The sequence below is a fragment of the Muscardinus avellanarius genome (genome assembly GCF_963383645.1).
Source record: "Muscardinus avellanarius genome assembly, chromosome: 14".
Lineage (NCBI taxonomy): Eukaryota > Metazoa > Chordata > Mammalia > Rodentia > Gliridae > Muscardinus > Muscardinus avellanarius.
Genome location: NC_137800.1, coordinates 89003222 through 89018593, shown reverse-complemented (window position 1 = coordinate 89018593; position 15372 = coordinate 89003222). Strand labels below are relative to the sequence as shown.

General features: G+C 58.7%; 2 protein-coding genes across 4 annotated transcripts in view; one reads left to right on the top strand and one right to left on the bottom strand.

Annotated features, from left to right (window-relative positions):
- Positions 1-6674, top strand: part of TNXB (tenascin XB) — a gene marked incomplete at both ends in the record, with an annotated part of 51707 nt that extends 45033 nt beyond the window's left edge. For all 3 annotated transcript variants that reach the window (XM_080709853.1, XM_080709852.1, XM_080709854.1), the window contains 14 exons: positions 898-1176; positions 3085-3393; positions 3636-3971; positions 4148-4270; positions 4386-4529; positions 4659-4778; positions 4862-5005; positions 5093-5223; positions 5314-5446; positions 5533-5684; positions 5764-5860; positions 5946-6107; positions 6190-6353; positions 6573-6674. In XM_080709853.1, the coding sequence (XP_080565979.1) occupies positions 898-1176; positions 3085-3393; positions 3636-3971; positions 4148-4270; positions 4386-4529; positions 4659-4778; positions 4862-5005; positions 5093-5223; positions 5314-5446; positions 5533-5684; positions 5764-5860; positions 5946-6107; positions 6190-6353; positions 6573-6674 (2396 nt within the window). The remainder of the gene's footprint in view (positions 1-897; positions 1177-3084; positions 3394-3635; positions 3972-4147; positions 4271-4385; positions 4530-4658; positions 4779-4861; positions 5006-5092; positions 5224-5313; positions 5447-5532; positions 5685-5763; positions 5861-5945; positions 6108-6189; positions 6354-6572) is intronic.
- Positions 6675-6902: 228 nt separating this feature from the next.
- Positions 6903-9874, bottom strand: CYP21A2 (cytochrome P450 family 21 subfamily A member 2; the record flags this gene model as incomplete). The annotated part of the gene is made up of 10 exons (XM_080710383.1): positions 6903-7141; positions 7236-7339; positions 7409-7587; positions 7680-7877; positions 7958-8044; positions 8136-8237; positions 8330-8425; positions 8556-8710; positions 9486-9575; positions 9670-9874. 10 exons carry the CDS (start codon positions 9872-9874, stop codon positions 6903-6905), a joined length of 1455 nt encoding a protein of 484 aa, XP_080566509.1.
- Between the last annotated feature and the right edge of the window lie 5498 nt (positions 9875-15372).

The window sequence follows — 15372 nt, the reverse complement described above, 5'->3', positions numbered from 1 at the left end:
ATCCCAACCCTCGGGCCAGAGGTGGAAAGTAAGGGAGGGCTTGGCTGCAGAGACTATGGAAAAATCTGGTATCGGGTACCCATGACTCAGCACCCCCAAGGAAGGCGTGGAGCGGGTCACTGACCTCGACCCACTCCCAGGACCGTGAGTCACAGGTTGGCCGTGGAGCCTGGGGCCCCATACTTCCTCCTCATTTGGGGACCGTATACAGACTTTTCTGTTCCCCATCTGTCAACAGCCTCTGAGACGGGGCTGCTCTTCACCCACCAGCTGCCCCAACCCGGGAGCCTTAGTGTGGGGCTGGGGGCTCAGGTGGGGATGGCCCAGGCTGTGGCCATGGGAACCGGCTATGCTGGGCAGTGTTAGCTACAGGCTAGCCCTCCGTGTGGGCTGCTTGACAACGCAGATACCCCTGGGAGTCTCAGCTCTGGCCCGGCACCACTCAGGGTTGGAGATCAGAGGATGTTTGCCCCTTCTCTGCGCCCCACCACCCCACTGCCAGATGATTTTATTGTATGTTTCTAGCCCCCTGACCACAGGGGAGGTAGGTAGGAGCAGCTGTCTGTGGTCTGTATCCTCCTGAACACACACAGGGAAGCTTTTTTTTTTTTTTCCAGTACTGGACATAGAACCCAGGGGGGGTCTACCTCCAAGCTACATCCCCCAGCCCTATTTTTAACTCTTTATTTTGAAACAAGGTCTCACTGAGTTGCAAAGGGCCTCACTAAGTAGCTGAGGCTGTTGGCAAACCATGATCCTCCTGTCTCAGCCTCCCAAATGCTGGGATTACAAGCGTGTGCCCACCACGCCCGGCTCGCAGGGAACCTTTTGATACCCTCACCTCCCAGGGGGAGTCAGGGCTGCTGTTGACTGGTTCTCTCCGGGCCCTCTCCACAGCTCCCTTGCAAAAGATCCCGCCCCGTATGGGGGAACTGGCGGTGACAGAGGAGACCTCGGACTCCCTGCGCCTGGAGTGGACTGTGGCCCAGGGCCCCTTTGACTCCTTCCTGGTCCAGTACAAGGACAGTGACGGGCAGCCCCAGGCGGTGCCCGTTGCTGCTGACCAGCTCGGGGTCACCATAGAGGGCCTGAAGCCTGGCAGGAAATACAAGTTTCTGCTCTACGGGCTTGTTGAAGGAAAGCGCCTGGGCCCCATCTCTGCCCTGGGAATGACAGGTGAGTCCGTCCTGCGGGAACTAACTTCCTCACACCTTTGGGCCAAAGACAGAGGGACTTTCAGGATGGGGCAGGTGGGGGGGTGCCTTGGCCAAGGCCCAGGGGCAAAGAAGAGTTGGCTGCCAAGTCAGGCTGCCGCTGATCAAAAGCGGAGCCAGAATGGGACAGGCTGGAGAGAAAGGCCTTGGTGCTGGTCCCAGCTCCCGACCCTGGCCCAGTCTGCCCCTGCTGGACAGCGTTCCTTCCCAGCAGGGTGCGTGGCTTTGCCCAGATGGGGACAAACTTCCCTGCCCAGGATGGTGCAGGAGTATTTTCTCAAATAATTTTTTTTTTTTTTTTGGTGGTACTGGGGTTCCTGGAAGCCCTTCTACCTCCGGGCTACACTCCCAGACCTATTTTATATTTTTATTTGGTTTTGATTTACCATCTTTTTTTTTTCAAATAATTTTTAAAAAATAATCAAAACTGCACCACGCTAGCCAGGCGTGGTGGCGCACGCTTGTAATCCCAGCATTTGGGAGGCTGAGACAGGAGGATCGCGGTTTGCCGACAACCTCAGCTACTTAGTGAGGCCCTCTGCAACTCAGTGAGACCCTGTTTTCAAATAAAGAATTAAAAATAGGGCTGGGGGTGTCACTGAGAGGTAGAATGCCTCTGGGTTCCATCCCCACTACCACCAAAAAAAAAAAAAAAAACCAAAAATACAAAAAAAAAAAAAGAAAAAACGCATCAGGCAAGCAACACGAGAAGCCAGTGGTTGGGGGCCGGCTCCTCTTCCAGGGCGACTGACCCCCCCCCCAGATCTGCCAGGCCAGGGCCGCGTGGGCCCCACAGGCTGGCTGGCCTGTCACGTTGGCAGCCAGTTCTCAGAAGGAACGCCATGTGCCCGCTTCCAGCCAGGGCCAGGCCACCAGCCCAGGCGTCCCGGGCGGGGCGGTTACTGCCTGTGCTGATGGCCAGAGCTGGGTGGGGCACAACAGGGAAAACGAGGACCCAAAGCAGACAGCGCAGGCGTCCCCGAGGGAGTCACGGGGCCACAGCGGCTTCCCAAGCAGGGACAGGCCCCAGCGCCGGGGCTCAGACAGGGCCCGGGGTGGCAGAGTCAATACCAAAGCAAAGATATGGCAGAACCAAGAAATGGAAGGTTCTAGAAAAAAACCTCAGCCCCTCCCTCTTTTCTCTCCAACTGACAGCTGAGCCTGGATCTATAGAGTCCCCACGCTTACCCAGGCATGCTGGCCGGCACCTGTCCCAGTACATGGGAGGCTGAGACAGGAGAATTGCAGGATCCAGGCCAGCCTAAGCAACTCAGTGAGGCCTCGTTTCAAAATAAAAAATAGCCAGGCGTGGTGGCGCACGCTTGTAATCCCAGCATTTGGGAGGCTGAGACAGGAGGATCGCAGTTCGCAGACAGCCTCAGCTACTTAGTGAGGCCCTTTGCAACTCAGTGAGACCCTGTTTCAAAATAAAGAATAAAAAAATAGGGCTGGGGGTATAGCTCAGAGGTAGAATGTCCCATCCCCAGTACTTCAATAAATAAATAAATAAGGACACAGGCATGGTAGCGTACATTTGTAATCCCAGCACTTGGGAGGCTGAGACAGGAGGTTCGCGCAGGTTCGAAGCCAGCCTCAGCTACTTAGTGAGGCTCTCAGCAACTTAGTGAGACCCTATTTCCAAATAAAGTGTAAAATAGATCTGGGAGTATAGCCCAGAGGTTGAAAGCCCCTGGGTTCCATCCCCAGTCCCGCCCCCCCACACACACAAAGGCTGAGGTGTAGCTTGGGGGTGTAGCTTGGAGGTAGAATGCCTTTGGGCCAGCCCCAGGACTCACTCCGTGGGGGCCAAGATGAAAGGGCCGGCCCCATTGCACCCCCTCCCAGCCTCTTCTCTGGACTTCACACACAGCCCCAGAAGAGGACACACCAGCTCCAGAGTCCCCGGAGGCCCCCCAAGTTCCCCGGCTTGGGGTGTTTGCCGTGACAGAGGCAACCCCAGACTCCTTGGGCCTCTTGTGGAGTGTGGCCCAGGGCCCCTTTGACTCCTTCGTGGTGCAGTATCAGGACGCGGCTGGGCAGCCCCAGGCCTTGCTCGTCGATGGGGACCAGAACAAGGTCCTTGTCTCGGGCCTGGAGCCCAACACCGCCTACCAGTTCCTCCTCTACGGCCTCCATGAAGGGAAACGCTGGGGGCCCATCTTTGCCGAGGGCACCACAGGTAGGGGCAGGCCTAGACCGGGCGGCCCAGCAGTGGGGTCCACTTGAGGGCCCCAACGTGGCACCCAGGGGAGGAAGAAGCCAGAGACCCCGCACAGTGCCTGACCGCCTGTCGCCCTGGGGACCCCTCCTGGGATGGCAGTCTCCCATTGGCACCAGGGTGGGATGGCAGAGGGGGCCCGCCCTAGGCTGCGGAGCTGGGGTGCCTATCCTTCAGACCTTTCTCTCACCCATTCTCCACAGAGCCGGCGCCTGCTGGTCTCACCCCAGGGGCCCCAGGGCCCCGCCTGTCCCAGCTGTCAGTGACCGATGTGACCACCAGTTCACTGCGGCTCAACTGGGACGCCCCCATTGGGACTTTCGATTCTTTCCTGCTCCGCTTCGGGGTCCCGTCACCAAGCACCCTGGAGCTGCACCCGCGTCCTGTGCTGCAGCAGGAGCTGACGGTGCCCGGGGCGCAGCGCTCGGCCGTGCTCCGTGACCTGCGTCCCGGGACCCTGTACAGCTTGACCCTGTACGGCTTGCGCGGGCCTCACAAGGCGGACAGCATCCAGGGCACAGCCCGCACCCTCAGCCCAGGTAAGACCCCAGGCCGGGCGCTTGTTCTCCCCAGGGTGGCACCGGGCGCCTCAGCCAGAGGGGGCCTGGGGAGTTGGGGAGGATCTGGAGACTTCCATCTTGGGCGCAGAGGAAGGGCGTGGCCCGGCACCTCCCTGGCCCTGTGCTCAGCACAGGGCCTTGCTCCATCTCCCCAGTCCTGGAGAGCCCCCGCGACCTCCAGTTCAGCGAAATTGGAGAGACCTCGGCCAAGGTCAGCTGGACCCCACCACCGTCCAGGGTGGACAGCTTCAAAGTCTCCTACCAGCTGGCGGACGGAGGTACGGGGTTGGGGCGTCCTCTTGGGCTGTTTCTCCGTGCCTGTTCTCTGCTCTGCCCATCTCCAGCTGCCCTTGGGCTCACTGGGCAATCTCCCGGCCCCCCATCGTGTTTCAGGGGAGCCTCAGAGTGTGCAGGTGGATGGCCGGGCCCAGACCCACGGCCTCCAGGGGCTCATCCCAGGTGCCCGCTACGAGGTGACAGTGGTCTCTGTCCGCGGCTTCGAGGAGAGCGAGCCCCTCACAGGCTTCCTCATCACAGGTGAGAGGGTCTGGGCGGGGGAAGAGGTGGGGATGGCACAGGCACCTGGGGGCTGAGTGGGGATCCCAGGGGAGTAGAGGACATAGAGGGGAGTGGAAGAGACCCCTCTGACCCCTTGCCCTCTCCCAGTTCCCGACGGCCCTACCCAGCTGCGTGCACTGAACTTGACTGAGGGATCCACCCTGCTGCACTGGAAGGCCCCCCAGACTCCTGTGGATGAATACAAAGTCCGGGTCACAGCCCCTGGGGGTGAGTGGGGGGGGGGCTCTGCGTGGAGGAGGGGCAGGGGCGGGCCTGGAGGGGGCAGCAGCTGAGGCCGCCCCCACCCCCAGCCCCGCCTCTCCAGGGCTCAGCCCCGGGCAGCGCTGTGGACTATCCCCTGCGTGACCTCGTCCTCCACACCAACTACACGGCCACCGTGCGCGGCCTGCGGGGCCCCAACTTCACCTCCCCGGCCAGCATCACCTTCACCACAGGTGCGGCCCGGGGTGTGCGTGTGGGAGGAGTCGGGGAGGCGCAGAGGCCGGATGGGCCTCATCCTCCCGCCCTTCACCTTCTCTCAGGGTTGAAGGCTCCCCGAGACCTGGAGGCCAAGGAAGTGACTCCCCGGACTGCCGTGCTGTCCTGGACTGAGCCCCAGATCCCGCCCACAGGCTACCTGCTCAGCTTGGACACCCCCGGGGAGCAGACCCAGGTGCCCACACCGCCCCGGCCAGCTCCCCTCCCCGGGCGGGGCGTGCTGGACCCCGTGGCCTGCCCCTGACCTGCCCTGTGTGTCCCACAGGAGATCCTGATCCCGGGAGGGGTCACCTCGCACCAGCTTCGCGGCCTCTACCCCTCCACCCCCTACAGCGCCCGGCTCCAGGCCGTGTGGGGCGAGAGCCTCACGCCCCCCCTGACCACCTCCTTCACCACCGGTACCGGCCGAGCTGGGGCCTGGGCTGGGGCGGGTGGGAGGGCGGGTGGAAGGCCTGGAAACAGGACGCCTCCGCCCTCTCCCCAGGTGGGCTGCGGATCCCCTTCCCCCGGGACTGCGGGGAGGAGATGCTGAATGGGGCCGGCCGCTCCAGGGCCACCACCATCTTCCTCAACGGCAACCGTGAGCGACCCCTGAACGTGTTCTGTGACATGGAGACGGATGGAGGAGGCTGGCTGGTAGGTGGAAGCCGGGGAGCCTGGGGGCCCACCCGGGGCACCAGAGACTGATGCCACCAGCTCCCCACCCCCCTCCCAGGTGTTCCAGCGCCGCATGGACGGACAGACGGACTTCTGGAGGGACTGGGAGGATTACGCCCACGGCTTTGGGAACATCTCCAGGGAGTTCTGGCTGGGTCGGTGTCGCACAGGGATGGGGACCCAGGGAGGGCGTGGGGGGCCGTGGACACCACGCCCCTCACTAGCTGGCTGCTCCCCCAGGCAACGAGGCCCTGCACAGCCTCACGCAGGCCGGCGACTACTCCATGCGGGTGGACCTGCGGGCCGGCGATGAGGCCGTGTTCGCCCAGTACGACTACTTCCGGGTAGACTCGGCCGCCCAGAACTACCGCCTGCACCTGGAGGGCTACCACGGCACCGCAGGTAAGGGGGGTGGGTGGCCCGCCGGGGATGGGGCGCCCAGGGGGAACGAGAGGCGCCCACACGCCTGCCCACGCCTGCCCAGGGGACTCCATGAGCTACCACAGCGGCAGCGTCTTCTCGGCCCGCGACCGCGACCCCAACAACTTGCTCATCTCCTGCGCCGTCTCCTACCGCGGGGCCTGGTGGTACAGGAACTGCCACTACGCCAACCTCAACGGGCTCTACGGCAGCACGGTGGACCACCAGGTGAGGGGCTGGGGCGCAGGGTTCCCGGGGAGCCCTACCCTGGGAAGGGAGGGGTGAAGCCACTCAGGGACTGTGAGTGAGATGGAGGATAATGCCAACCGCGCTGCGCTCGATTGAGATTTATTAGGAAGAGAGGAGCCGCTCAGGGTTAAGCCTCAGCGAGGGCGGAGGACGGACTGCCGGCCCCCAGCTGTGACCCTTCCTGGCACTCTCTCCCAGGGCGTCAGCTGGTACCATTGGAAGGGCTTCGAATTCTCCGTGCCCTTCACGGAGATGAAGCTGAGGCCGAGAAGCTACCGGTCCCCTGCTGGGGGAGGCTGAGCGGCCGCCACCTCTCCCGCACCCCAGGAGGACTGCCGAGCACTGAAGGGTCACGCCCAGAGAAGAGCCAGGGCGCCTCCGCCACCCAGCCGCCTGAGGAGGCCTTCTCTGCCCGGGATCGCACACCACCATGTTTACAGGGGGGGGAGGGGTTTCTATGGGAGCAATAAAGGAGAAACTGAGGCACGCGATTCTGCCCCATCGCTGGCGGTGGCTCGGGGCTGGGGCCTACAGATCCCGGGGCTGCAGCTGCACCCGGAAAGGCTGCATCTGGAGGTTGACTCCGCAGAAGGGTAGGGGCTGCAGGGAGGGCAGCGCGCCCTCTGACGGCAGCAGCGTGAAGTTCCGGAGCAGTTGGGCCAACACCACGAAGAGCTCCAGGCGAGCCAGCGGCTCCCCCAGACACGCCCGCGCCCCGCGACCGAAGGCGAGCCCCCTGAGGTTCTTGCTGGGCTCCAGGAAGCGATCTGTGGGCAGGCGGGCAGACGGGGCAGGGAGGTTTGGGGACGGCCGCCTCCTTTACCTCTCCCACACACACCTGGCCGCTGGCTCCCCGCATACCAGGCCAGAACTCCTGCGGCCGCTCCCAGGCGACCTCGTCAAGGTTGGCACCTTGGAGGTTGAGGATGATAATGGTGTCCTTGGGGATGTCGTAGCCACAGATGCTGAGAGGAGCTGGAGTTAGCGGCTAGCCGGGGCCCCCCAGCCCCCCCCCAGGCCGGCCTCGGCCTCACCTGCTGTGCTGGGTGGTGCGATGGGGCAAGGCCAGTGGTACCACGGGCCGCAGCCGCAGCACCTCGGAGATGGTGGCGTTGAGCAAGGGCAGCCGTCTGCGCTCCTTGTACGGCACCCAGGAGCCTGCGCCACTCGGGCCCAGTTCCAGGTCTAGCTCCTCCTGCAGTCGCCGCTGAATCTGGAAGGCCAGGATGAGCCTGGAGTCCTGGGGCCAAGCTCTGCCCTGCGGCTCACAGCGAGCCGGCCGAGCCCAGCCGCCCCGGGGCACACCTCAGGGTGGTGAAGCAGGAAAGCCACAGCCCAGGAGAGGGTGCTCGCCGTGGTCTCAGTGCCACCGATGAAAAGGTCCACCACCGCCATGTGCACGTGCGCTTCCTGGAGGCCCTCGGCGCCCTTGTCCTGCTGCTGCCTGAGCCCCTGCAGCATGTGGTGGGTCATGTCCCTCCACTGGCCTGGGTCCACGCTCTCCTGCAGGACGGCAGCGGCTGAGTGCCGAGTGCCCAGGACAGCGTGCGGGCACGGCCCTGCCCCGGCCACGCCGCCCTCACCTTGTGCCGCCTCAGCTGCTGCTCTACGAGGCGGTCCCTGTGCTTTATGCTCCTCTTCAGCTTCCAGAGTGGAGGGTTGGGGAAGAACTGGGCAGGAGGCGGGAGTGAGCGGCAGGCTGGCCCCAGGAGGCTCCTGCCCCCTCCCCCCCCCCCGCCTCAGGGTGTCTGTCCTCCTCACCTTGAGTAAGGGAATTATGTCCAGAATTTGGATGGACCAGTGGTTCCAGGCATTGATCAAGTCCTGGACGCAGTTATAAATGGTGTGTACCAAGGCGTCATCCTGCCAGGAAGGGGGGACCTTTCAGATCAGGACCAGGAGAGGGCCGGGAAGGGGCCAAGGGGGCCGCGAGCCAGTGCTTCCCGGGCAACCACCTTGTCTCCGAAGGTCAGGCAGCAGATCACACCGCAGGTGAGGAGGGAGAATTCCTTCTGGATGGCCACGGGGGCACCGGCCTGGCCTCGCAGGCGCTGAGGAGGAGGAGCGGGGGCCTCACAGGCTGGGAGGGGGCCCAGGGGACGGAGGGCGAAGGGGCCCCGGGAGAGGGAGCCCTAAGCCAAGGGGAGAACCGGGCCGCGGGAGCGAGGGAGGGAGCGTCACCTCACAGAACTCCTGGGCCATCTGGCCTACAAGGGGCTCCATGGAGTCCTGGACCCCCAGCAGCAGGGCAGAGCGGGTGAGTTTCTTGTGGGCCTTCCAGAGCACGGTATAGTCACCCAGTGACAGGTCCAGGTACTGTTTAGAGACCAGCTCGTCTGTGGGTGGGATTGTGGAGCCAGAGGGTGAGACTGACCCGAGGGGCCTAAGCCCCTCTGCCTCCCCTGGTTCCTTGTGCCCTGAAGCAGTTCCCCCAGAGCATGGTGCGAGCTGGTAATCCCAGCCCTTGAGAGGCGGAGACAGGAGGATCGTGGGTTTGTGGCCAGCCTCAGCGACTTAGCGAAGCCCTTAGATGCGCTTAGTGAGACCCTGTTTCAAAATAAAAATAATAAAGTAGAGCTGGGGTTGTAGCTCAGAAGTAGAATGCCCCTGTGTTCAATCCTCAACACCACACACACACACACACACACACACACACACACACACACGCACACACACCACATACACACACAAAAGAAGTTCCCCCAGAGCCAGGCATGGTGTGGTACACCTGTAATCCCAGTATTTGGGAGGCTGAGACAGGAAGATTGTAGGTTCAAGGCCAACACTGGCAACTTAGCAAAACTCTCTTTCCAAATAAAATAGGGCTGAGGGTAGCCGGGCGTGGTGGCGCACGCTTGTCATCCCCGCGCTTGGGAGGCTGAGACAGGAGGATCGCGCAGGTTCGAAGCCAGCCTCAGCTACTCAGTGAGGCTCTCGGCAACTTAGTGAGACCCTGCTTCCAAATAAAATATTTTTTAAAAAAGGTCTGGGAGTATAGCCCGGAGGTAGAAAGCCTCTGGGTTCCACCCAGTACCACCAAAATAGGGCTGAGGGTATAACATGGAGGTAGAGTGCCCCGATACCCCTCAGTAAAGTCCCTCCAGTCCTTACAGGATGGTAACAGAGGTCTGCCGGCAAAGTCCGCCCACTTCCTGACCATGGCCTCCTCGATGGTCCTGTTGGAGTTCAGCACCACCACATCTGGGGGAGAGCCCAGGCAGGCATCAAGGACCCCAGCTGGAAGGACCCCAGCTGGCGTCTGTCCGTGGAGGGCCGGGGAGGGGCTGGCTCTCACCTTGCAGCCCTAGGCGGGCCCTGTAGATAGGCCCGTGTTTCTGAGCGAGGCCCAGCAGGTGGAAGGGGAGGTTGGGCTTCAGGAAAAGCAGGAAGCCTGGGACGCGAGGAGGCAGGTGGAAGCCCCTCCGCTTCCAGCGGCCCCAGAGCAGGCGGGTGCCCGCCAGCCCTAGTAGCAGCAGCAGCAGCAGCTCAAGGAACAGCATGGCTGGAGACCCTGACGAAGAAAGGCCCCGGGTCTTATAGCCCTCAGCCCAGTCGGCCGTCCATCTTGCTGGGGCTGTGTGGGGCCGCCCTGGTCCCCACCCTCCCATCCCTTGCCAGCGTCCCGCCCACGGAGTGGCATACTCTCCAGAGATGCCAGTGCCGCTGGCCTTGAGGAGCCCGTATCAGAGAACAAAGTACCCACCAAGAACAAAGGGGGCCCTGACCTTTTACCTGCTCCCAGCATTGCTTCCGGACTCCGTGAGTTCACTCCAAGCCCAAGGCCCCTCTGCGCCTGCAAAGGACCTTATCTCTTTAACAAAAGGGTGGCCCTACCTCTGAATCCTCTGGAGTTACCTGAAGAACACCAGAGAAGAGTGCTTTGAGCAGGGTTTTCCTTTATATTTATTTATTTATTTATTTGTTTGTTTGTTTGTTTGTTTTGCAGAACTGGGGATTGAACCTAGGGGCATTCTACCTTCGAGGTACACCCCCAGCCTTATTATTATTATTATTATTATTATTATTATTATTATTATTATTATTATTATTTGTACTGGAGATGAAACCCAAGGGCATTCTACCTCTGAGCTACACCCCCAGCTCTTTTTTTTTTTTTTTTTTTTTGTGGGTCTGGGGATGAAACCCAGGGGCATTTGACCTCCGTCCAGCTCTATTTTTTTTTTTATTGTTTGGTTTGAAACAGGGTCTCACTGAGTTGCATAGGGCTTCACTAAATAGCTGAGGCTGGCTGTGAAATCATGATTCTCCTGTCTCAGCCTCCCAAGGACTGGAATTACAAGCATATGCCACCGTGCACAGTTTGTTTTTACTTTTTAAATTTTTATTTATTTTTGCAGTATGGGGATGGGACCCAGGGACATTCTACCTCTAAGCTACACCCCAGCCCTATTTTTTTTATTCTTTATTCTGAAACAGGGTCTCACTGAGTTGCAAAGGGCCTAAGTAGCTGAGGCTGTCCTCGAACCGTGATCCTCCTGTCTCAGCCTTCCAAATGCTGGGATTACAAGCGTGCCCACCACGCCCGGCTTGTTGTTTTTACTTTTAGATAGAGTGACCATAAGGCCTGGTTTGCCTGGGGCGTCTCCGTATATCTGTAGTTCCTGTGCAATTGTTATTAGTGCCTGTTTGTAATCCCAGTACTCGGGAGGCTGAGACAGGAGGATCACAGGTTCAAAACCAGCCTCAGCAATTTAGTGAGTCTCTCAGCAACCTATTGAGACCCTGTTTCCAAATAAGAAATAAAATTGGTGTAGGGATATAGTTTAGAAGTAGAATGCCTCTGGGTTTAATTCCCAATAGCACACACATTTTTTTAAAAAGTGTCCAAGGCCGGGCGTGGTGGCGCACGCTTATAATCCCAGCATTCGGGAGGCTGAGACCAGAGGATCACAGTTTGCGGACAGCCTCAGCTACTTAGTGAGACTCTCTGCAACTTGATAAGACCCTGTTTCCAAATAAAGAATAAAAAATAGGGCAGGGGGTGTGACTCGGAGGTCAAATGCCTCTGGGTTCCATCTCTAGACCCGCAAAAAAAAAAGTGTCCATAACCCAGTTTGGTGGCACACACCTGTAATCCCAGTACTTGGAAGGCTGAGACAGGAGGATTGCAGGTTTGCAGCCAGCCTCAGCTACTTAGCAAGGCCCTCCCAACTTAGTGAGAGCCTGTTTCAAAATAAAGAATAAAAAATAGTGCTGGGGATGTAGCTCAGAGATAGAATCCCCTTGGGTTCCATCCCCAGTACCACAAAAGAAAAAAAAAACCAGTAAAACACACACACACACACACACACACACACACACACACACACACTGTTCAGAAGACAAAGAATTAGAGGGTCCACTATCTTGGAGCACCTAGGATATAGCACTATTCTGTAGAGTGTGTGTCCCCGGTACTAACTCAAACCCTGCTACAGTCCCACTTATAAAGATGAAGACCCAGAGATGACGGGCTGAGTGTCTGGTCCAAGAGCACAGCTAGAGAGCCCCAGAGCCGGGATCTGGGCTGGCAGGCAGGATGCGGAATCTATAGCTTAGCCACTAGTAGCATCCCTCTTTGGTGCCAAGGAAAAGCGATGATGTTGAGCTGGCTTGTGGTAACAGTAACAGCTATCAGCCAGGCTGGTGGCTCATGCCTGTAATCCCAGTACTTGGGAGGCTGAGACGGATGGATCACAGGTTTGAGGCCAGCCTCAGCATCTTAGCAAGAGCCTGTTTCAAAGTAAAAAATCAAATAAGGTTGGGGGTGTAGCTCAGAGATAGAATGCCTCTGGGTTCAGTAGGGCTTGATGGTGCACACTTGCAATCCCAGTATTTGGGAGACGCAGACAGAAAGATCACAGGTTCAAGGACCGCCTCAGTAAGTAGTGAGACTCTCATCAACCTAATGAGACTGTTTCAAAATGAAATAAGGCTGGGAGTGTAGCTTGGCAGTAGAATGCCCCAGGTTCAATCCCCAGTGCCACACACACACGTATGTGTACACACACACACACACACACACACACACACACACACACAGAATCACAGAATGCCCCTGGCTTCAATCTCCAGTATCAAGAAAAACAAAACAACCACCACCAAAAATCCAGAATTGCTATCCAAACACGAGGGAGTTTCATGGAAGCCAAGAACAGGAATGCTTGATCTTGGTGAACTGGCCTCAGTTGTCAAGAAAGTCACTGATAGGAGGCAGAAACGTCCAGGCAGCCGCTTCCTCCTCCGCCGCTCCTCCCCGCTCCCCTGCAGTCACTTTCCTGTGTTTCCAGGCGCAGACAAAACAGGGCCGCAGCCAGGGGCCACAGGTCAGAGGGCCAGTTCACGGAGCAGGTGGATTCCCGGCACCACTGCACAGGCCACTGAGAAGGAGCTGGGTGCCACGGCTGGCTCCGGGGTCCCGCCCCTCCTCTGGAGCCCTAACACTAGGGGGGGAATTCCCAGGGGACTCTCAGGGATCACACTTGTTGATGAGAAGGCAGTTGGGGACTGAGAAGAGGGGGCAGCGGAGAAGCCGTGCCCAAGCGTGGCAGGGAGCAGCAGGGCTGTCTGGCAGGTGCGGGGGCTTAGGCTGTCCCCCAAGTCCCCGCCCCTGAAGGACACCCCAGTGCCCAGGGAGGCCCTCCCCCCTTGGAGGTCTGCCCAGAACCCAGGGCAGCTGGCTGCTGGAGCTCCCAAGCTCTTGCCACCCACGAGCTTGACCCCCACAAACACTTGGGGTGCTAGTGGAAGAGGCTCTGGCTTGGCGTGGCTAGGCCCCACCCTGGGAGGGAGAACAGAGCCAGGGGCCCTCTGGAGCGGGGAGTGAAGCTGACATCCTCCTCAAGGCGGGCCTCCCGGACCCAGGCCCTGTCTCGCCACCCTGTGGCTCAGTCCCTAGCTCTGGCCAGTAGGTTTGTGATACCACCATGCTGCCCGGCTGCGGGGAGAGAGAGACCAAGCAGGGAACCGGAGGGCTAGGGAAGAAAGAGCCTCGGGAAGTTCTGAAGCCGTAAGAAGGGCTGGGACTGCTCAGGCGCGCTGAGGGAGAGGGGGCTCGGTTTGAAAGAATGACCGCAAAGCTGATGAACCTGGGACCGTCCCTTCAGAACTGGCCGGCGGACCTCGCCATCTCCACCTCTTCTATCCCACCTCCAAAGCCAAATTCCAAACGTGATGAATACAGGCATTGTCCCCCAACATGCTCCGCCCCGTCTGCCCCCAGCCTCTGAATATTATCCTCCTTAGATGCCCTCGTCCCCCTGCCTGACTCATCAACCCTCAGAACACAACTTAGATGTCACCTCCTCCAGGGAGCCTTCCCTGACCCCCTCCCATGTTCTCTTTTATTGCATTAGGTGCCCCAGAGGACCAACTTCACACTTGGCTCAGGAGATAGGGACTTCCTGGCTTTATTTCTGTCTCCTTCAACAATGAGTCTCTGCAGCAAGTAAGTAGCTACATCTCCGATCTCTGGCCAAGGCCACAGCACGGATCCAGAGTTCTGTGAACTTCTGCTCAATGTCTGCATGGCTGGCTCCTGAACTGTCTTGGTTTGCATCAAAATAGATTGGCAAATACTGAGACGGGAGAATCTGGGTTTGCGGACAGCCTCAGCTACTTAGTGAGGCCCTTTGCAACTCAGTGTGACCCTGCTTCCAAATAAAGAATAAAAAATAGGGCTGGGGGTATAGCATGGGGGTAGAATGGCCCTGGGTTCCATCCCCAGTACTGAAAAAAAAAAAAAAAAACAGATTGGTAAACCGGGTGTGGGTAACACACATTATACTACAGCACTTGGGAGGCTGAGGCAGGGAGATCACAGGTTTAAGACCAGCCTTAGCGAGTAGTGTCAGCCTAGTGAGACCCTGTTTCAAAATAAAAAAATAAAAGACAATAAAATAGGGCTGGGAGCATAACTCAGAGGTAGAACAGCCCTGAGTTCAATCCCCAGTACTACCAAAAAGAAAAAAGAAAAGAAAAGAAAACTAAAAAGAAAATAAATCCCACCAGTTCAGTAAATTTCATTGGCTGGATTTCTAGGTGATTTTTTTTTTTGGGGGGGGCTTGTTTAAATCTGTTTCTGGTTGGGCATGATAGCACAAGATTGTAATCCCCGCGCTCGGGAGGCTGAGACGGGAGGATCACACAGGTTCGAAGCCAGCCTCAGCTACTTAGTGAGGCTCTCAGCAACTCAGTGAGACCCTGTTTCCAAATAAAGTATAAGCCGGGCGTGGTGGCGCACACTTGTAATCCCCGCACTTGGGAGGTGGAGACAGGAGGATCACGCAGGTTTGAAGCCAGCCGCACTGGCTTAAAAGACCCTGTTTCTAACTAAAAAAGTATAAAAAAAAATAGGTCTGGGAGTGTAGCTGTAGGTAGAAGGGTTTCTAGGAACCCCAGTACCACCAAAAAATAAAATAAAGTATAAAATAGGTCTGGGAGTATAGCCCAGAGGTAGAAAGCCCCTGGGTTCCACCCCAGTACCACCAAAAAAAATAAGTAAATAAAAAATAAAAATATTCCTGGATAACAATGTCAAGGAGACCCGAGGACTGTGCGACGTCAAGGAAGGTACTGAGGCCACTGATGCCAGGATCCAGTGTCAAAGGACTGGACTCCAAACACAGAGCTTCCAGCTGCTCAAGGGCAGAGAACGAGCACAAACTCAGCCCAAGGCCGCAGTGCCCCAAGGACACACTGGAGGGAGGCCTGGGGAGGACGCTGGGCCTCGGGGTGCGGGCTATCGCGTCACAGTTCACGTGGGGTGGCCCCGTGATGCACGGTGCTAGTGAAGCAACTGGAGGTTCAGGAAGAGCCCGAGGCTCCCCGACTCTGAGAATCCAAGACCACGCAAGCCCGGCCTGGGCCCCCGAACCTGGACCGCGGGGCGGCGCTCAGTGCTACAGACACACTGATGAGTGGGCCAAGGCCTTTATTGAGCCCCTGACCTGGGGGTCTGTTCAGAGCCCGGGAGCAGCCGCACTGCCCTGTGTCACCT